At 44.3% G+C, this 22,723-nt stretch overlaps 2 protein-coding genes across 2 annotated transcripts; both read left to right on the top strand.

Annotated features, from left to right (window-relative positions):
* The first annotated feature begins 1,450 nt into the window (after positions 1 to 1,450).
* Positions 1,451 to 10,326, top strand: LOC140557803 (glutathione hydrolase 5 proenzyme-like). The gene is made up of 11 exons (XM_072682590.1): positions 1,451 to 1,573; positions 2,518 to 2,613; positions 2,738 to 2,918; positions 3,475 to 3,635; positions 4,650 to 4,796; positions 5,647 to 5,780; positions 6,264 to 6,448; positions 6,581 to 6,672; positions 6,990 to 7,102; positions 7,313 to 7,423; positions 7,912 to 10,326. The coding sequence occupies exons 1-11, from the start codon at positions 1,528 to 1,530 to the stop codon at positions 8,059 to 8,061; spliced, it is 1,416 nt and encodes a 471-aa protein (XP_072538691.1). The 5' UTR covers positions 1,451 to 1,527; the 3' UTR covers positions 8,062 to 10,326.
* An 848-nt stretch (positions 10,327 to 11,174) lies between these two features.
* On the top strand, positions 11,175 to 19,007 carry LOC140557802 (glutathione hydrolase 5 proenzyme-like). Its single transcript, XM_072682588.1, has 12 exons — positions 11,175 to 11,395; positions 11,797 to 11,927; positions 12,159 to 12,239; positions 12,949 to 13,126; positions 13,207 to 13,367; positions 13,631 to 13,777; positions 14,746 to 14,876; positions 15,428 to 15,618; positions 16,481 to 16,572; positions 17,028 to 17,140; positions 17,834 to 17,944; positions 18,024 to 19,007. The coding sequence occupies exons 1-12, from the start codon at positions 11,247 to 11,249 to the stop codon at positions 18,168 to 18,170; spliced, it is 1,632 nt and encodes a 543-aa protein (XP_072538689.1). The 5' UTR covers positions 11,175 to 11,246; the 3' UTR covers positions 18,171 to 19,007.
* The last annotated feature ends 3,716 nt before the right edge of the window (positions 19,008 to 22,723 follow it).

Raw genomic sequence — 22,723 nt, forward strand, 5'->3', positions numbered from 1 at the left:
GCGCTGCTCAATTAGGCCCTAAAACAGTGCTGATTAATGCATAGTATATATAAACAATGACCTACTAAGGGACAAAATGTACTGCTGCAAGATGTGCTGTTAAATTGGGCCCGTATACGTGTGCTTCTATAGGAATGTGTTCAGTGAATGTGCCTACTAATGGTCAAAAAGGGTCAATTTCCACCGCAAAAATGTAAAATGTGCCATAAAAAACTGTGGTATTAAATAGGTGCATTTATTTGTGCTGTATATTAATATATTAACATATAGGAGCAACCAGACCGATGACCTTCTAAGGGTCAAAAAGGTAAGTTTTCAGCTTCAGAGATATAAATAAATACAATTACTGCTTAATTTGGTCCATATTCGTATGCTACTATGATCATGTGTTTGTTGTTACTGTATTTTAACGCACAGTAGGTACAAACAGTGGCCTACGAAGGGTCAAAGAGGTCATTTGTCAGCGTAGAGATAGAAAGTCAAATGTGGCCCAAAAGGCTTTTCTATTAGGTGGGTCAGTTTGGCCCAGAAATTTGTTCTAGAGAAAATCTAAGGTGCATACACTTTTATTAAAAGCACATTAGCTACAGACAATGAAGTGAATCTTCAGTTTAGACACGTAAATAAATATGAAAACTGTTTAATAAACTACAGTGCACAGTAGGTCAAAGAGGTCAGATTACAGTACTGTTCAGTTAGGCTCAAAAAGCTATATTACTATCATATTTTAATGCACAGGGGTGCCAAAGGTGGGTAAAAGAGGTAAATTCTCAGTCTCGAAAATTAAAAAATAATAATTCACAAGCACATGCTGTCCAGTTCATCCTAGGAACATGGCTAGACTGGGCTGCACTCAGTGGACGTTCACAGAGCTCACGTATAGTCATGGGAGCACACCCTGCATTGTGCCACACTGCTGCAAGTGTGAAGTTGTTGATGGAGCCCCTATGTAGGTCTGTTATAATCCTCTGGTACCGGCAGGTCGGGTAACTTCAGGGACAGGAGACGATGAAGAGGTGAAACAGCAGGCTGCTGTTGAGCTAAATTAACTCAACGGTCTGCGTTGTAATTGGCTTGACACCAATCTCCAATATCCCGGCCTGCTGCACACCACAGCGCCCGCACAATAACAGAATAAAAAGACTGTTTGAGAGAAATATCGTTTCCCCAAGGAGCGGAAAGTCATCCTGCTATTTTATCACTTCCAGAGAATCAGAGGGATCACCACGCTCCACAAAAAGCCAGCTAATGGGATCAGCCTGTGGGCAATACAGGCCCTTCCCAGTTATTTACGGAGCGCCCAGCTAATAGGTGTTAGCGGGCATGCAGTGGGTTTAAGAGGAGTGTGTTTATGTGTGTGAGTGTGCGATGCTCGACATTCTCCTGGAAACGTATATGGTAACATATTCTTTTATTGTTTGTTTGTTTCCTGATCTTTTGCACAGAGATGTCCTGCTGGAAGGCGGCTCTGCAGTAGATAGCGCAATTGCTGCCCTCATATGTACATCAGTGATAAACCCACAGAGCATGGGCATCGGAGGAGGAGTCATCTTCACTATAATGGAAAGAAAAGGTAAACATTAACACAAGTTTGCCCCCAGACAAACTCAATAGAATAGGACTCTCTGGAGCAGATGGTAAATATGACCCTATTGGCACCATGCTGCCTAAGGCCAGCCGTGGGCTAGTAGAGGGGTATAAAGCCTCCCAGCATTGAGGAGCTGTGGAGCAGTGGAAGAACTGTGTTTTCTGGAATGAAGATGGTGGAGCTCCATCCAGTACTTTTGGGATGAGTTGTGGTGGTGATGATTATCCAACATCCTGACCTCACTAACACTCTTGTTGCTGAATGCAACAGCAATGCTCCTCCTCCAAAATCTAGTAGAAAGTCGTCTTCTCTGAACAGTAGAGACAGATACTCCAACAGAAGCAGGATCTTAGTGTATACACAAATGTATGTTTAAAGTGAAAAATTTTTTAATGGAAAACTAACATCTCAGCATTTGTTTACATCAGTGTTTATGTAAATATACAGTAATTACATGAATACAATATGTGCAAAACTATTGTTATTATGATTTTTATTATTATTATTAGTAGTAGTACTAGTATTCGTATGCTCCTGTATAAATGTGTTTATTGTCACTGAATTTTAATGGCCTACGGAGAGTCAAAGAGCTTTTCAGCTTAAAAATGTAAAGAAATTTGAAAATTGTTCAATGTGGCTCAGAAAACTATGCTTTTCTGTGAGTGAATCTGTTTTTATTGTATTTTAATGCACAGCAAGTACAGGCAGTGGCCTGTACAGGTCAGCTTTCAGCATACAAATGAAAATATATATGAGAAATCTGTGGTACTAAATGGGTGCAATTGTTATTATTGTTGTTGTCGTTCTTATTATAATTCATTTCTATGTTTGATTTTTCACTCCAACCGAGCGTGAGTGTGAGCGCTTTGACTAGATTTGTTTTACGCAGCTTTGATGCATAAGTGACTCACTGTTTCAACTCTTTCTAGGTAAAGTAAAAATCATCAACGCCAGAGAGACAGCTCCCAAACAGGTCAAACCCAGCCTGCTGTCTGAGTGCGGCGGTAGCGTCCAGCAGGCCTCAGGTGGGACGTTAGCAGGACGGCAGCATTGAGAACAAACCATTCCTCTGTAGCAGTAGAAACTCCTGTTTACATACTTTACTTTCACATACTTATTCATAGGATAACAGAGTCTCTCTCTCTGCAGGTCCTCAGTGGATCGGTGTTCCAGGAGAGATTCGGGGCTATGAGCGTGCCCACAGGCTGTATGGTCGCCTGCCCTGGGCCAGGCTGTTCCAGCCCACCGTCCGGCTGGCCAGAGAGGGGTTCGCACTCCCCGCCATGCTCTCGCGCATCCTCCCCTTCTTTAACCGGACCGCCCTACTTAAGTAGGTGAAGATAACTGCTCCTTCTTCCTGTTATGACCAATTCTAGCTCCTCATGTTTCCTTTCAATTAAACACACTATAATATTGATATATGTAAATGAGCTCTGTTGTGATTGGTTGTGACAGATGTAACAGCATTGAGCAACAGCATGTATCCCTCCATTATTTCACGATTTTAAAAACACAGGTTTGGCCTTCAGTTCTACCAGTGAGGTCCCGACCAATGAGAGAGCTGGTTGAGCTGAATCTGCCCAGATACCACTGAGAGAACCATCCTGATTGGACAGTTTTCTGTTTAGTCTCACAGATTTAACCCTTCAATGTCCAGCAGAACTGAAAAGTGTACAAAGACTAGTACTGAACTACTGCAGAGCTTAAACCCCAGCTTCAGTCCCCTGAGGAACAGACAGCTACACTCACAGAGAGGGAGTTTATCATTAGTAAGAATGAGGCATCTTGAACTATTGATCTCTCCCTTATCAATGATCTTCATCACTAAAACTACACAGCCCTAAAACCCCTGCCGGTTGTTTCTGTGTGTGTTTCCCGTTTCCCAGTCAGCTGTTTGTGGACGCAGAGGGGAGCATGCTGAAGGAGGGAGACACGGTGAAGTTTGAGAAGCTGGCAGACACTCTGGAGAGGATAGCGAACATTGGAGCAGATGAGTTCTACGTGGGAGAGACGGCCCGAGCGCTGATCAGCGACGTGCAGGAAGCAGGTGAGTTCATATCTCTGTGTGGGTTGCATATTTGCATGTGATCTACATGTGTCAGTACAGGAGGGGAACTCGGTGTCATCAGGCCTGTGTCAGGTGACCTGTGTGTGTGTAGGTGCTTGTTCTCAGCAAACTTTCTTCTGTTTGAACATTAAAAACGGAGCAAATATATTTGATTTAGTGTAGATTCAACCTTAAACTGGGCCTCAGAAAAAGGCCTGAGATCCTAAATGAATAACTCACTAAAATATAATAGTAATTTTCCCAGCTTAAAGCAACATCATGTAACTAAATAATTAACCTTAAATCAGCAGCTTTGCTCCACTGTAGTATTTCTCTACCACCTCAGTCCACATGCTTCTACACCTACAGATCAAGCTTCTGGAGCTGGAGACTGTCCAGAAATACATGTGTAAAGCGTGTCCTCCGTGTCCTCCTTCTCAAAGCGTGAATTACACTTCCTGACTGTTGGGGGAGTCCGTACAGTGTTTTATTTTTTTTAAACATATTACAAAAACAAAATCTAAGAAAAATACAGGTTACTGCTCTCTCAGTTATGGTCCATGTTTAGACCCTTAGACCCTACTCAGGCCAAAGCGATCAGAAGTTCTGTGTCTATAAAAGTTAAATACAATACAAAGTGCAAATTATTTAAGTCAACTTAGAATAAAAAGTAACATCAATGAGCTAAAAAATTAACCTATGGAAAATGTTATAACACTGTATGAAATATGACATATTTCTGTTTGTGAACATGAATAACGTCAACAAATAATTTTAAACTATTTTTAAATTAGTTTTAATTAAATAAAAACCTGGATATTTGATCATTTCTTATTTAGAGTAAATCATTTACTGAAGGTTCAACATTGAAATAATCTGCATCTGTGAGTATATTATGTAGTGCTCATGTTCGTGATGTCAGTGTTGATTCAAAGGAACTGTTATGAGTGTTATTTCATCTGTTTGTGTGTGTGTGTGTGTGTGTGTGTGTGTGTTTGTGTGTGTGTTTGTAAGGTGGTACTCTCACCATGGAGGACTTGAGCTCGTTTGAAGTTTCAGAGTCTGAAGCCTGGAGAGTGCCTCTGAGCGATTACACCATGTACTTCCCTCCTCCGCCTGCAGGGGGTGCCGTGCTCAGCTTCATCCTCAATGTCATGCAAGGTTTGCTGGAGCAGTTAACCCTGTCTAGCCCATTCTTTCTAACGTTACTTCAGTCAAACTGAGCCAGACTGTTTAAAACATCAGAGACCGCCTGGGCCCGGTGTCCCGGACTCCGATTAGCCTGGGACTAAACTGCAGCGATGTTTAGGCTCAGCTTTAATCTGGGACTAATCTGAGTAAAATCTTCTACATTGAAAGTTCAGAAGGTTCCTCCTCTTCCTGTACAGCTGCTGCTCTGGAGTTTTATGATGTTTTTGCATAACATTCAGGTGTTTATAGCTTAATGAACATCCCATCTTGTTATCAAGGCTCCTCTAACGTGGTTAAATCCAGCACTGAAAGAGTGCAGACACGGTTCAGACGTTTAGCTGCTGCTACTGTTTTCAGCTGCACAGACATACTCCAGCCCCTGTTCTAGATAACAGAGCGTCCTACAGTGTCAGAAACCACATGAGCAAGTGTATTAGAGATGACTGAATATCCGCCTCATGGTTTGAGGAGAGTGTGTGATGATTTAGATTTGCACTTAGCTCCATGCTAATTGGTGTACATGAGCTTCTATTACTTGTTAGCTACATTAGCCTGGAGGCTGAGTGGCTGAGTGAGTTCATGTGTGTAAGCTTGTGGATTTTGTGGGTCAGTGTGTGCAGTAATGTGGTTCATTGTTGGTGTTTTACTGTTTTAAATCAGTGAGTTTCTGAGTCACTTTACTGATTCAGATTCACTGAATCTGATTCACTGATTGATTTATCCCTCTGACGTTCTCTAAATTCTTACCTGTTTTATGTTATTATGCTTTATATAAACTCACCTGATGACGCTCTGTGTGTGTGTGTGTGTGTTTGTCCAGGATATGACCTGAGCCGGGCTTCTCTGGAGAAGAAAGAGGACCGTGTGCTGACCTACCACCGCTACGTAGAGGCCTGCAAGTTTGCCAACGGGCTGAAGAAGTTCATGAGAGACCCGAAGGTCGGCTCTGAGTCGGTAGGTCCGGCTGGACGAGCTGATTTGTTTACAAGCAAAGTAATGATGTGTTTATTTTTAGGACACAGGAAGTGTGTGTAGAGCTGCATTCACACACTTTAATAAACACACTCCTTTATTCATACACTGAACACTTCGAAACACTCGTATTTTCACATTAACACACACACACACACACACACACAGACACACACACACACTGTCCCAATGAAAGGATATCTGTGTAGGTGGAGCCTATGGGTGCTCTGATGTCACCTTTTCCCTCGTTAGAATCCATGTACGTCGGCTGCACATGAATAATATTAAAAAAAACAAGTTTGTTCTTGGCTGACGTGGTTTAGAGTGAATCAGAGTAAACCTCTCATTAACGAACAGAGTAAATTACTTTACCAAAGGAAACATTAAAGTAAGTATATGTATTTGTGTGTGTGTGTGTGTGTGTGTGTGTGTGTGTGTGTGTGTGTGTGTGTGTGTGTTACACAGGAGGCCTTCACTATGATTGAGAAGGATTTTGCTGATCGCATTAGAAACATGATCAGCAGTAACACTACCCACGATGCTCAGTACTACAATGTCACCCCAGGCCTGGACACCCAGGGCACCACCCATGTGTCTGTTCTGGACGAGACCGGCATGGCTGTCTCCGTCACCAGCACCATCAACCACATGTGAGTGAACACAGTAGGTGGAGGGGACGTTCTGAAGCTCTGACGTTGCAGTGAAGCCGTGGGGATGGGTGTAGTCTTACCGTGGGATGGGGATGGCTCACTGTCTCTCTCTCTCTCTCTCTATCTGGGCAGATTCGGGTCTAAGGTTTATTCCCCCAAAACTGGAATCCTCCTCAACAACGAGCTCTCTGACTTCTGCGGGAAAACAGACCAGATCAGCCCAGGTGAGCAGACTTACCTGTCTGTGCTGGTACAGTGGCAGGTTACACAGCCCGGCCGACCCACCAGGATATCACATGATATATATATAGTTAATGTTTTGCATCATTTTATATATTATTATTACTATTAATATTATTCATATATTTTCAATAATAATAAGAACAACAATATAAAAATACTAATTAAATACATCTATTAAAATGAATAAATTAATATAATAAAATAAATGAAATGTATCTTTTTTCAAGTATGTTCTTGTGCGCACATGTACGAATGTGTGTGTGTGTGTGTGTGTGTGTGTGTGTGTGTGTGTGTGTAGGTGAACAGCCTCCCTCTTCAATGGCTCCAGTAATTCTTCACTCTAAGGTGAAGAAACACACGGTTGTTATCGGAGGTTCTGGGGGCAGCATGATCACCACCGGGATGGCCATGGTGAGTTTGTTTGTCCGGTATGAACCTGCGGTGTGTGTAACGTCTACAGTCTGACAGCAGTAATTGTGGAGTGATTTTAATCCTGTATGAATCTGTAATGCAGCGTGGCTGTCTGTGCAGCCAATCATATCCCACACATTAGCCACACCCCAACTGGGGGGGCTGGTCCAGTGTGAATGGTGCTTTGGCGTTTCTTTTCTGCTCTTTTAGACACTCATGAACTACCTGTGGTTCGGGAAGAGTCTGGAAGGTTCCATCGCTGCACCGGTCGTCTACGTGGATAGCAAAAATGCGCTCAAGTTTGAGCCCGATTTCGACAAGGTGAGAAAAGCGTGAGCCCTGAACTCTCGTTGATCCGACACTTAACGTTTATACAAACACCAACATCAGGATCCGACCTGAGCTTCTGGTGAACGGGGCCTTAGTAGGAGTGTAAGAAATGATCGATATGTCGGAATATCATGATGTTCTGTTCTGCAGCGCTGGATCGATCCTCAGAGTCACACTATTGGTTATTAGTGATTAGTTCAGATGTGAAGATTGGTGGCAGACAGTGGTTGAGTTAGTGCTGTGCTTAAACCCTGCTCAGAGTTATGCAGAGAGGTATGCAGATTAGATTAGAAAATTAGATTTTAAAAGTGTTTGCAGTATGGCACTATATCACAGTGTACTGAATCATAACCCATCATAAATCATAAATGAATCATAAATCAGGTTGACCTTCATTAAGCAGTTAAACTGCAGCAGAAATAGCAAAGCATCCAGTTCCTGAAGCGCTGAAGTTCCAGTGTGTGTTCCCTCTCCTTCAGGACATCATAGAAGCCCTCAGAGAACTTGGGCACACAGTGGCGGAGACGAAGTTCTTCTATAATGTGATCAACGCTGCATCTGCGCAGGAAGGAGAGTGCATCGATGCTGTTTCGGACGCTCGCAAGATGGGCAGGCCTGCAGGATACTGACCTTTTAAGAACTCATTCAGACCAAAAATACTCTGAACCACACAAATGGGGGGCCCGGGGTTGCGGTCACTATGAGTCAGAGGATCGCAGGTTCGAATCCCGGTCACGCTGCTAGCCATCGGCAGTCGAGGCCCACAGAGAGCACAATTGGCCACGCTCTCTCCAGGGTGGGTAGATGGCACTCTCCCCCACATCGCTTTGATAAATATAATAATAAAAAAATATTTATTAAAAAAAATTAAGACATGAATCACCTGATTGGACCAGAAACCCTAACCCTGAATAAGTCAATGAACCAGAACACATTCAGTGGACATGTTTAATTGGTTCATTTAGTCCAGAAAGTAATTAATTTACATCTTAACTGACTAATTTACACCAAATATTCTCCATTTACACACGACAGTCCCCACCTTTCAGCGTTAACGAGTATTGTACACCACAAAATATGAATAATTATTAATTAATAATTCATAGATAATTTAGGTAAGAAAATGTGTGACTGATTTATACCAAAACACTCTCAGTTTACACTCTTTACGATTCATTTAGGTCAGAAAATGCTCAACACTGACGCCTGTACACAGAATATGAGGGAATGTAGACTGATAGACTGATGAATAATGTCAGCAGTAATGGAGGAGCAGGAGATCTCTCCCCGGTTCCTCTGGAAGATGTCTGTGTAGGAGTTGTGAGAGAACACAGTGCGGGGAGGTGTGTTGTGTAGATTTGCTGCTGGTGTCCTGTGGATGAGAGCTAGGAGCCTTCATCATGATGACTGCTCTCAGTGTGAGATGTTTAGCAGAGCCTTTTCTATGTTTACTATTCTTAATTCTTCTCTTTTTAACCCTGCAGCTGTTTTTCATATTCAGCGTTAGAGAAGGTACTTGAATTACTCCACCCTGAATGATGATGATGATGATGATGATGATGTTCAGCACGGTGCAGGGTTGTGACACTGAGCTGCTGAGAGCGCTGTGGTGAGACTCGTTTCTGTGGAGGTCAGTAAAGGTTTAAAAGAAATAATGTAATCTCGTGTCTCATTTTATCCAGGGCTGATTAGAAAAGCAGGAGCTGGAGATGTTTACCCCCTTCATGTTCACATTCACTCACTCATGGAACTTCATGACTGCATTGTTTTTCATGTGTACTGAATAACAGGCCTTAGGATGTGGACCCTTTGTGAGGTTAAAGGGGTCACTGTACATTTTACTGCATTCAGGACTCTACTGATTGTAAATAGGAGTCCTGATAGCATACAGTACACTGTGGAAAGACGTCGACTGTCAGTTCTTAGTGAATCTGTAGGTCCGAATCTCACCCGGCTAGTGTCACGCTTATATCCAGCATTATAAAAGTCCATTTTACCGTTTTTAAATCCTTACCTCATATAACAGCAGCTCTCCTTTACTCTCTGTGAACATTTCAGTTAGAAGGGGGTTTGGTGTGAGACGCTCGGTTCTAGATACGTCTGCAACTAAAGCTCTACTAAAAGCTCCTCACAGAAAGTTCTTCACCTAATGGTGATGAAGACGCTGCCTGATGCCTGAGACACTGTTCTACCAGAGTTCTGAGAAGAGTTCGGCTCTAGAACCTGCTTTTAAAATCAGATCATTAAAATGGTGGAGGGATACATGCTGCAGGGTGTAGTGCAGCTACAGAAAGTAGTCCCTAAAGAGAACTGCATTAGTTCAGATTCTCTATTCACTATTTTACCCTCATCATCATCATCATTTCATATAAAACTCAGAAGACTCGTGTAGCTGCACTGGTGGGTTTGGATAGGAGATAAATTATGGGCTGTATCTGTGTTGTTGTAGTCATGGTGACCGAACCCTGCTTCCATTCACCTCCACTGTAGAGAGATCAGAGTGGGTCAGTTTCTCTACAGTGAAGCTCAGTTTCACACCGGACCCTCTGACTCGGTCTGACTGTTAATCTCACATGCTGAATGTTGCAGGAATTTTGTAAATTCTGTGGAGTTCTCCTTTTGATCCAGCTGTAATCATGCAGAAATAGAGATGGTTGTAAGCATCTCTCTGTAGGACACTCCTCAAACAGCTGCCACCCATAAGTGCAGTACACCGTGGATTCAGTCATGTGCTCTGTTCTGAGTCTGGGATTGGTGCTGCTGTTATACCTGGTTCTAGCTTGTCTTTAGTGCTGCTTGAAGATGCAAACCTGTGTATTTACCTGTATAATATCAAATAAACCTTCTTATATAAGACATATATGTGCGCCTGGTCCGGTCTGCAGTGTGAACAGGAAATGACATGTACTGGTCATGAATAACATCAGAGTCTTTCATTCTTTCCTAGAAGGATGTTGGCATGTTTCACACGAATGGGGCAGATAACCAATTACAGATAACCATTTTGAGGTTTGGCTGATTCCCTGACTCTGGTCTACAAAGCCAAGACTGGACCAGCCAGCCCCTACGTACTTGATGGCGATGGTCAAAAGCCGATCTGCACCAAGAGCCCTTCCAGCTTCAAGTACGGCTCGGCTCGACCCGCCATCCTTTAAGACTGGCAATATAATATATAATATATAATATATATAATATATATAATAATATATATAATAATTTTTTGAAATGGAATAAAATTCATGTTTAATAAATAGTAGATTTGCAAAGCTACCATTGATGATCTGGCTCCTGTTGAGGGGTGGATCTATTAGGCAGTGAGTGAACAGTCAGGAAGCAGGAAAAACAGACAAGCGTAAGAATCTGAGACACTGACCAGAACCAAACTGTGATGTTCTAGACAATGACTGGGTCAGAACATCTCCTCCAGAACACCAGGCAGGTCTTATGGGGTGTTCCCTCCCAGTATGCAGTGATCAGTACCTACCAAAAGCGCACCAAGGAAAGACAGCTATTTAAGTAGCTTAAGTAATTACTTAGACTTTTACTAGAGTGCAAATGTAAACCATACTACAAGCTTTACTTTGAAGCATCTTTAAACTGGAGGATTGGTTCTTTATTTGTGTTCTGCCACCTTAGAGAAGTGTTAGAGAAGATGGCCCCAGGAGGGAGGGGGGTAATTTGGGCTCTTTTACTTTCATTTTATTCTTCTGAAAACAACCCAAACTGTCTGCATATCAGAGCAGAGAGTAGGAAGTCTTCTGTCATTGCCAGTGTCACTGCTGTCTTTGTAGATTCTTTACTCCTCGAACCAGGCATGGCTGAGTGGAAGAAGCGTATCTTCATCTGCATCTGCATTCTCATACTTGGCATTTCAACTGGCTTGATCGTTTATTTCTGCCTCCCACCGCCTCCCACAAGAGCTGCAGTTGCTGCTGATTCAGAAACCTGCTCAGTAATTGGACGGTGAGTGTTCCTAAACCTGAATGTTGCTGATTATGCTGATTTTATTTAATATCATGCACCATTGTGTTAAATATCACCCAGAATTGTATTTTATATTATTACATTTATTAAGATTTTTAAAAGAAACTATATCAATGGACCAATAGAAATGCTCCAACATGACCTGAATAAAGCATTTTACATAAACATGACTTCCATAGAAAGTTCAGAAGGTTTTTCCTCCTGCTGTAAAGCTGCTGTTCTGGAGATACAAGGTTTTTACAGGACAGTGATGAAACATGTCTTACTATACAGTGCACATGTACATGGTGTGCTTTACCACATTACCACAGTTAGATAGCTGTGTTGTGGCCGTAATGGCAATAACAGCGTCGGTAGTTGTGTTGCTTTCACTTTCTCAGAGACACGTTGAAGGCTGGTGGCTCGGCAGTGGATGCTGCTATAGCTGCTCTGTTGTGTACGTCAGTGGTGAACCCGCAGAGCACAGGAAGTGGTGGAGGATCTGTATTCACTGTTATGGAGAAAGATAATGGTAAGAAAGCTCATCCTCCTAACTGACACAAAGTGGCTTCGTGGCTAGAGCACAGTGTTGAGGGTTTGACGCCCAGGTCCGCTAAGCTGCCACTGTTGGACCCTTGAGCAAGGCCTTTAGCCCTCTCTGCTCCTGCGGCCTCAGCTGGGATATGTGAACTGTACTGTACAAATGAAGGATCACAGTAGTAAGAGTTGAAGTTCTACAGCAGATCATTGTGTTGATTTTCAGGTCCAGTGAAAATCTTCCTCTCCAGAGAGACCGTCCCAAAGACCTTCAGAGGAAACTTCTCAGACTGTAAATGTAAAACAGGTAGGACATTTACAGTTGGTTTCCTAGACAGGGATTAAGCCTGGACGAGGCCTGTTTTTACTTTCAATGATAAATCTGTATTTAGATTGCTGTGTAGTCCAGGACAGGGCTTAATTCATGTCCAAGGAACTGTCCATTTCTCTATCCACCCATGAAAATACAGAAATGTCAAATCTACTACATTCTTTCCATTGTTTAAAATATAATAATACAATGTTTGTCCAAATATACAATGCCTCTGTCCCTGTTACTGTTTCCCATCCTATCTCTGTTCTATCCATTGTCCCTGTATTGGCTCAGTGTCTTTCTTCCTTCCTGTTCTTTGCCCCTGTAATTGTTCCTCTATCTGTCCCAGTCCCTGTCTTCATCCCAGTTTTCTTTTCTCCATGCCAATCACCATCTCTGTCCCATATCTGCCTCCATTCTTGTCTTTATCCTGGAATGTCCCAGTCAGTGTCTCTGGCGTTCTGCATCTTGGGAGAAGTAAACTGAAAGGTTCTTCTGGTCAGGTTCTGTCTAGCCTCATCTTCTCTGTTCCTCACAACCACCACCTCTCCTTATAATCCATAGCTCCATCAAATAGGGGTTCATGGATCTGAATTCCTGAACTGTTGGATGCACCCCGCTGTGCTTAGTGTAACTCCTACGTGTCTCCAGTTACACTGTGATGTAAGAAATGCTCGCTCTCTCTCTCTATCTCTCTCTGCAGGTCCTCAGTGGATCGGTGTTCCTGGTGAGATCCGGGGGTACGAGCATGTCCACAGGCTGTATGGCCGCCTGCCCTGGGCCAGCCTGTTCCAGCCCACCATCCGGCTGGCCAGAGACGGGGTCCCAATCTCCAGCATAGTTGCGGGTTACCTTCCCACCATCAAAAGGCTGAGTGCACGGTATTCCATACAGGCGCCATAGGATACACACACATCCGTACATGGATACGAATGTAATAGACAGTACGTGTCTCTTGCAGAGAGCTGTTTGAGGATGGTCACGGCCGAATGTTGAAGGAGGGAGACACTGTCAAATTTGAGCGACTTGCGGACACTCTGGAGGCCATAGCAGAGAACGGCGCTGAGGAATTCTACTCTGGGGACACAGCCGAGAAGCTGATCTGTGACATACAGGAAGCAGGTGACCAGCATGGTTTTACTGGGCACATTTTTATTTATTAATACATGAAGAACATGATATTCTACCTACAAAGCTGAACAGGTACAGTGTTTGGAGAATGTTCAGGAGCTGTGCTAGTCTCACTGTGCAGCAAGTCTTCACAGATGTGTGGGCTATGAAAACTCTACTGCTATTCAAGCACCAGTACTAGCACCTGATTAACCTCTAAGCTACATCAAAGTACCTGTATGCTGATGTGTTTTTTTGTGTATGTGTGTGTGAAGGTGGGACCCTCACTCTGGAGGACCTGAGCTCAGTTGAGGTGTCTGAGGTTGAGCCCTGGAAAATGTCTCTGGGCAGTTACACGGTGTATTTCCCCCCTCCACCTGCAGGGGCCGCTGTGGTCAACTTCATCCTCAATGTCATGGAAGGTCAGAGAAATTATTGAGGAATATTTTTGTTGTTGTTGTTGGGTCAGATTTTTGAGATTTAGGCTTGTTTACAGCTTTTTAACGAACATAAGGTGTGTGTAGGGAGTTTTTAGGAATTTAGAGCAATGAATGGGATGCAACCACCTAGTACACCATCGCAACCACCAAGCAGAGGTGTCGAGTAATGCAGTACAAATACTTCACTACTTTACTTAAGTAGAAATGTTGGTTATCTAAACTTTACTGGAGTCATTATTTATTTTTCAGACTTTTTACTTTTACTTCTCACATTTTCCCCCAATTATCTGAACTTTCTCCTCCTTACATTTTAAAAACATTTCATTTCCCTTAGTTTTCATTCCGGCTCGTCATCAATAAAAACCCTCTCCAAATAAATCTCTCCATCCGGAAAGTATGAGTCTGATCCTGATTGGATGAGAAGTATAAACAGACTCCATTCTGACTCCCTATTGGTTTATAAGAGATCCATCACACCTGCACACGTCCCGTCACTCTCCAGCGAGCTCACAGCAGACGTCTGTAGTCTAGTATGAAGACTGTGTCCGTGGCAGAGACTCAAGAGAGCTGCAGTGAAACGTCCCGACTGAGCCCCACATTTACACTCCAATAAAGCTTATTGATCACACGCCTCTGAAGTCTGACTTTCTGCAGCTTTACAGAACTTCTAGACAACGACTCCTCATATTTTCCTCCATGAAGCTCATGTTGATGCTCAGTAGAGCACAGAGACGCTCCTTTAATAGAGCTGATATTACTGAAATGCTTCATTTTCAATGGGCAGATCTGCAGCTGAAACAGGAGCCTAGTGCAGCCCAACATTTTTAACATCAACATTTTAATAGATCATTCTCCTCATTATGGCTTTTAGAGAAATGGGGTTTTGGGGGGGGGGTGTGCACTATATATACTATCCTGACATTGTCTGTGGTGTTGTTGGTGTTCTCCAGGCTATGACCTCAACAAGGATTCTCTAAAAGGAAAGGAGCGTTTGCTGACATACCATCGTTACATAGAAGCCTCCAAGTTTGCCAATGGTCTGAGGAAGCTCATGAGAGATCCCAGGTTCAATTCTGACGTGGTAGGTTGAAGTGTACGAGAGGCTGGATTTCTTCACACACACCTAGCTAATGTGTTCAGCAGCTCTGCAGTGTCACCAGCTCACTAAATCAGACGTACGGTGGAGCGGCTGCGTGTACAGCACTGCAGTACAAGGCACTATACGGCAGAGAGGTTCGTGTTATTGTTAGGAAGCCGCTGGTGTAGAAAACTGGAGACTGAATTGTGTCATTCTTGCATCTCAGACTGGAGTGTTATATGTTGCGCCACACCAACCATGTGTTTCCCATTAACCATCATGTTTACCATGATGCTCAATCCAAACAGAATGGGAGGCCGGATAGGTCAGAGCAGAGAACGTTCAAGAAGGGATCATTAGGTCCAGTCTAGCTTCTTACGTTTCGTTGTGCTGAACAGGTGAACCCAGAGTGCTTTATGAACCTGTGTGTGTTGTGTGTTGACGACACACCTGAAATCTGTATCCTGTGTTTCAGACCCAGCCTTAATACTTTTGTTTTTGTGTGTGTGTGTGTGTGTGTGTGTGTGTGTGTGTGTGTGGAATCAATGATTCAGGAGAAGGCAGCAGCAAGAATAATCGAGAAGGAGTTTGCTGACAACATTAGAAAGCTGATCACAGATGACCGCACCCACAATGCTGAATACTACAACGTCTCCCCAGATGTGGACGAACAGGGCACCACCCACGTGTCTGTGCTGGCCGAGGACGGCATGGCAGTGTCCGTCACCAGCTCCATCAACTACTGGTGAGCACACCCACTTTTATGCAGACACAGCGACATATGACCAGTACTAAACCGTGGGAGAGTCTCAGGCTTCAGACTAAGCTGGTCAGGGTCTCACTGGACTCATACCTGGGTGCCAGTCCATCACAGTAGGGGAGGACTGATGAATCCCAAAGGGAGGAGGGAGCCCTTTAATTAAAGAGAGAACACCTTTCACACACCTCTCAGACTCGATTTATTCACTTTTATTTATTTATTTATTTATTACTTTTGACTATTTTTTCACTCTTATTGTTCACTTCACTTATTCACCTAAAACATCGCTGCAGCGTTGGATGCACTGTTACTGCTGATGATTGCTTTGAAATCAGTGTGTAGAACCCATCAGCAGAGCTTTCTGTGAGCTACCATGTTTTTACTGTTTTTATTACTGTTTTGCTTTTTATTGTTATGATCCGGTGTGGACCTGAGGAGGAGGGGTTCCCCTTTTTGAGTCTTGGTTCCTCTCAAGGTTTCTTCCTCTCGACTCGAGGGAGTTTGTCCTGCCACTGTTGCCCCCTGGCGTGCTCTAAAGAGGCTCGAACCCAGATCTCTGTAAAGCTGCAAGAGTTGTTGTGAAAATGCTATAAACATAAATTTGAAATGAATTGAATGAACAAGAATTTCCTTCTGGTTGGATGTGCTTTGCTTCCCCCTATGCTATCTGTGGAAGGCTCATCTGTTGCTAGGTGCTTGCTATGAAATGCCAGGGTGATGCTAAGTGGTTTCTAAAGTGTTATGATGAGTTGCAAGGATGTTTCTACCATATTTGTACTGCTGTAAGAATGGAGGAGGTTCAAGTTGGATGCGTTGGATTACTAACCCTAATGCTCTCCACCCGTAGTTTTGGGTCCGGTGTGCTTTCAAACCAAACAGGCGTCATCCTCAACAATCAACTGGCTGATTTCTGTGGAAAAGCAGAGCAGATTCACCCTGGTGAGTTAAATCACACTAAGGAGGTGGTTTCCAGTCCCCTGTCCTGCACATACACTACATGTCCAAATGTTTGTGAACAGCCCTTCTAATGAATGCATTCATCTACCTTAAATTGCACTCATTGTTGACACAGACATGCAAATGCACACAAACACACAGCTTGTCTAGTCCCTGCAGAGAAGTACCTCCAATAGAATATGACTTGATGGGCTAGAGGGGTATAAAGCCTCACAGCAATGCTCCTCCTCCAAAATCTAGTAGAAAGTCTTCTTCACTGGACAGTAGAGACAGTTACTCCAACAGAAGCAGGATCAGCTCTTTATAATAGCCTTGATTTCAGAAGAAACAGTGAATGAGCAGGTGTCCAAATACTTTAGTCCATATAGTGTATGTTAGAGGGAGAGAAATGTTGTTTTATTTAATGTGTGTGTGTGTGTGTGTGTGTGTGTGTGTAGGTGAACGTCCTCCCTCCTCCATGGCTCCAATGATCCTTCGCTCTGCAGAAAAAACCCACACAATTGTTATTGGAGGCTCAGGGGGCCACATGATCACCACCGGAGTGGCCCTTGTAAGTTTCTGAATACTTAAGCACCACCAGATCAGCTTCCTGTGATCTGCATTCTGTATTTTCCTGCTGTATAAAAGATGGGCGGGGTTCTTCTTTGCTTCTTGTTGGATGCGCTGTTTCTTCTCAGTACAGTGGAGACAGCTACTCCAACAAAAGCAGGAGAAACTCTTTTTAATAGCCTTGATTTCAGAAGAAACAGTGAATGAGCAGGCGTCCACTTACTTTAGTCCATTTAGTGTATGTTAGAGAGAGAGAAATAAACAGGGTTAAAAAAGAGAAGAGAAAATATGACAAACATCCAACTGAGCTTTTTCTCTTATTAAAGGTTGTATTATTTAATGTGTCTTGTTGGATGCGCTGTGTTTTTTCCTGAGTTCAGAGCAGTTTGGTGACGGCATGCATAGGAAGTGAGTTACATTACATTCACAGCAGTTAGCTGACGCTCTTCTCCAGAGCAACATACCAGGTTACTCATGTTCGGGGTCTTGCCCAGGTTCTCTTATTGGTGCACCGCAGCACAGTCACCCAGACCGGGAATCGAACCCTGGTCTGCTACGTGGTTTGGCAGCTCACTGACAGGTAGTGGTGTTTTCTGCTGCACCACCAGTTGCTGTAGTCGAGTCTTGAGATTACCTTGCTGATTTTAATGTGTGTGTCGTTCCTCCTCGCTCTGCTGCCGTTTGACCTGTTTAGACACTCATGAACTACCTGTGGTTTGATGAGAGCCTGAAGAACTCCATCGCCGCTCCTATCGTGTATGTGGACTCCAAACTTGCGCTCAGATTTGAGCCCGACTTTGACCAGGTAGGACAGTGTGAGGCCTGCGCCGATAGCTGATCTACTGTTCAGGGAAATGGTAACATGTGAATGTGCTCTCTTTCAGAGCGTCAGAGAGGCCCTCAGAGAACTCAATAACACTGTTAAATACACCAAGACCTTCTACAACGTGGTCAACGCCGTGACAAAGAGTAACAAAGACGTCATCGCTTACTCAGACAATAGGAAGAACAGCAAGGCTGCGGGCTACTGACCTCCTCTTCCTCCTCTTCATTTACAGCGAAACTAAAAACTCTCCATTAAAAATGTCACTCTTTTATTTTCAGACGAAATGGAAACATCTCAGTTCTGCAGTGTGAGGAACTGTGTGCAGGATTAATGTGTGAGAATACTAAAAATACAAATGTTGGTGCTTGGATTTCCTCAGATTCTGCCTCAGACCACCTTACACTGCTTCCTAAATGTTTATACAATATTTTGACAAAAGTATTTGGACACCTGCTCATTCATTGTTTCTTATTAAATGAAGGGTATTAAGGAGCTGATCCTGCTTCTGTTGGAGTAACTGTCTCTACTGTCCAGAGAAGAAGACTTTCTACTAGATTTTGGAGGAGGAACATTGCTGTGAAGATTTGATTGTATTCAGCTGCAAGAGTGTTAGTGAGGTCAGGATGTTGGATGACGATCACCACCCCGATAAGATAAGATAAGATAAGATAAGATAAGATAAGATAAGATAAGATAAGATAAGATAAGATAAGATAAGATAAGATAAGATAAGATAAGATAAGATAAGATAAGATAAGATAAGATAAGATAGTCCTTTATTAGTCCCGCAGTGGGGAAATTCACAGTGTAGCAGCAGAAAGGGATAGCAGGACACTCAGTTACAAAAATTTAGATAAATAATTTACACTATATACACAATATAAATAAGAATTAAAAAAGCAATAAACAATATTATTTACAGCAAAAGACTCTTAATTGCACATGGGGGTGGGATATTGCACATAGTATTCCCTGAACATGAACATGTGTGTGTAGTGTAAGTGTGTGTGTATGTGGTCCGCTGGGAGCAGTGCTGGTTGTGCAGTCTGACGGCAGCAGGAAGGAAGGACCTGCGATACCGCTCCTTCACACACTTGGGGTGAAGCAGCCTGTCGCTAAAGGAGCTGTCCAGTGCTGCCAGAGTCTCATGCATGGGGTGGGAGCTGTTCTCCAGCATGGATGCCAGCTTGGTTGTCATCCTCCTGTCTCCCACCACCTGCACTGGGTCTAAGAAGCACCCCAGGACAGAGCCGGCCCTCTTTATGAGTTTGTCCAGTCTCTTCTTATCTGCCGTCGAGATGCTACTGCCCCAGCAGACCACTCCATAAAAGATGGCAGATGCCACCACTGTGTCGAAGAACGTCCTCAGGAGCGCTCCCTGCACTCCAAAGGACCTCAATCTCCTCAGCAGGTAGAGTCTGCTCTGGCCTTTCTTATAGAGAGCTGCAGTGTTGACTGACCAGTCCAGTTTGTTGTTCAGATGAACACCCAGGTATTTATAAGAGTCCACACTCTCGATGTTCATACCCCGGATGTTCACTGATGGAGGGGGGTGTCTGCACCTGCGGAAATCCACCACCAGTTCTTTGGTTTTTCCAGCGTTTATCTGAAGGTGGTTCTGCAGACACCAGTCCACAAAGTCCTGAATAAGTTCTCTGTACTCGCTGTCCTCCTCATTGGATATGAGGCCGACGATCGCTGAGTCATCAGAGAACTTCTGGAGGTGACAGGTCGGTGAGCTATACATGAAGTCAGCAGTGTACAGGGTGAAGAGGAACGGTGCCAAGACCGTTCCTTGAGGGGCTCCTGTGCTGCTGACCACCAAGTCAGAGACACAGTCCCGTGCCCTCACATACTGTGGTCGGTTGGTGAGGTAGTCCAGTATCCAGTTTGACAGGTGACTGTCCACTCCACAATGTCCCAACTTGTCCTTTAGGAGGCCTGGCTGTATGGTGTTAAAAGCACTGGAGAAATCGAAGAAGGTGATCCTCACAGTGCTGCCGGGCTTCTCCAGGTGAGAAAGAGCTCTGTGTAGAAGATAGATGACAGCATCATCCACCCCGACACCAGGCTGGTAGGCGAACTGAAGAGGGTCCATGGATGGGCTCACCAGAGGGCGGATGTGGTTGAGGACCAGCCTCTCCAGTGACTTCATCAGATGGGAAGTCAGTGCCACCGGCCTGTAGCTGTTTAGGTCCTTTGGGTGCTGTGTTTTGGGCACAGGTACCACACAAGATGTTTTCCACAGCTGTGGTACTCTTCCCAGTTTCAGGCTCATGTTGAACATATGCTCAACTACCCTGCACAGCTGATCAGCGCAGGACTTGAGGAGCCTGGCACTGATTCCATCAGGACCTGTAGCTTTCTTAGGCTTGATCTTCCTCAGCTCATTTCTCACCTGGGTTGTTGTGAAGGACAGGTTGGAGCAGGGGGGCTGGGTGCTGGAAAGTGTGAATGGGTGGTTGATGCTGCCAGACGATGAGCCATTAGGGGGTGATGATGGTGATGATTGTGAGCCAGAAGTTCTGAGAGAAGAAGAAGAAGGGGGAGGGCAGCATGATGGTAGTGCTGCTGAGTGGGGATACAGCAGGGGTGTCTGTGTGGGGGCAGGGCTAGGTGATTGATCAAATCTGTTGAAAAATAGATTGAGATCATTCACCCACTTCTGGTCCCCCACCACCTGGGAGTTGGACTTTGTGTGGCCAGAGATGGTTTGAAGGCCTTTCCACACTCCCCTGATGTTGTTCTGCTGCAACTGTTCCTCCAGCTTCCTCTTGTAGCTGGCTTTCCCCTCCCTGATCTTCCTTCTCAGTTCCCTCTGCACAGCTTTCAGCTCATCCTTGTCACCAGATCTGAAGGCCCTCTTTTTCGCTTTTAGGAGAGCCTTTATATCTGGATTAATCCATGGCTTGTTGTTGGAAAAACACCGAACAGTCTTGGTGGGCACGGTGTTATCCACACAGAAGTTGACGTAGTCCGTAATGCAGTGAGTGAGACTGTCAATGTCCTCCCCATTAGGATCACACAGTTCTTCCCACATCGTTGTTTCGAAGCAGTCCTTCAGAGCCTCCTCAGACTCCTTAGACCACTTCTTCACTGTACGGGTGACAGCTGGTTCCCTATGTACAATGGGTTTGTACACAGGCAGAAGATGAACCAGACAGTGATCAGATCTTCCAAGGGGAGGGAGAGGTGTCGAGTTGTATGATGGCAAAAAACAGGTCCAGTGTTTTCATGTCTCTGGTGTGGCAGGTTACATACTGGGTGAAGGTGGACAGAGAGGAGGATGGAGAAGCATGGTTGAAGTCTCCGGAGATAAGGAGGAGGGCCTGCGGGTGCTGTGTCTGCAGCCTGCACACAGCTGAGTGCAGGACATCACAGGCCGAGTCAGCGTTAGCAGAGGGGGGGATGTACGCAGCGATCACGATCACGTGCGAGAATCCCCTCGCCTCCCTTCCTCTTACCGCTCTCCTCCGTCCTGTCCGCCCGGCTGAGGTGAAATCCTTCCACAGATATGGGCGACCTCACGTTCCCCAGGACCTCAGCTCGCGGGGGATGTCGTGCCTCTCGCGCGGCAGCACAGCTAACAGCTGGTCCCTGGTGGAAACAATAGGCACGCGACTCCGCACGAGCTCTCCAGACACGGTCGTAAACAAGGAAAAAAGTAGCGTAGAAACCAGAGAAATCACCACGCTTTTGGTGTCCGTTGTGCCTAAAGTCATAAACAACACTAAACTACCAAAGAAACTTAACTTAAAAACTCCTAAATTGGAAAAAAGTTAGAAAAAGCTCAGAAGTGAGCAGGAGCTGCTGCAACAGGCTGCCACCTCCGCGGCGCCATCTAGTAAGCTGAATCATAACCCATCATAAATCATAAATGAATCATAAATCAGGTTGACCTTCATTAAGCAGTTAAACTGCAGCAGAAATAACAAAGCATCCAGTTCCTGAAGCGCTGAAGTTCCAGTGTGTGTTCCCTCTCCTTCAGGACATCATAGAAGCCCTCAGAGAACTTGGGCACACAGTGGCGGAGACGAAGTTCTTCTATAATGTGATCAACGCTGCATCTGCGCAGGAAGGAGAGTGCATCGATGCTGTTTCGGACGCTCGCAAGATGGGCAGGCCTGCAGGATACTGACCTTTTAAGAACTCATTCAGACCAAAAATACTCTGAACCACACAAATGGGGGGCCCGGGGTTGCGGTCACTATGAGTCAGAGGATCGCAGGTTCGAATCCCGGTCACGCTGCTAGCCATCGGCAGTCGAGGCCCACAGAGAGCACAATTGGCCACGCTCTCTCCAGGGTGGGTAGATGGCACTCTCCCCCACATCGCTTTGATAAATATAATAATAAAAAAATATTTATTAAAAAAAATTAAGACATGAATCACCTGATTGGACCAGAAACCCTAACCCTGAATAAGTCAATGAACCAGAACACATTCAGTGGACATGTTTAATTGGTTCATTTAGTCCAGAAAGTAATTAATTTACATCTTAACTGACTAATTTACACCAAATATTCTCCATTTACACACGACAGTCCCCACCTTTCAGCGTTAACGAGTATTGTACACCACAAAATATGAATAATTATTAATTAATAATTCATAGATAATTTAGGTAAGAAAATGTGTGACTGATTTATACCAAAACACTCTCAGTTTACACTCTTTACGATTCATTTAGGTCAGAAAATGCTCAACACTGACGCCTGTACACAGAATATGAGGGAATGTAGACTGATAGACTGATGA

The sequence above is a fragment of the Salminus brasiliensis genome, chromosome 6, assembly GCF_030463535.1.
Source record: "Salminus brasiliensis chromosome 6, fSalBra1.hap2, whole genome shotgun sequence".
Classification (NCBI taxonomy): domain Eukaryota; kingdom Metazoa; phylum Chordata; class Actinopteri; order Characiformes; family Bryconidae; genus Salminus; species Salminus brasiliensis.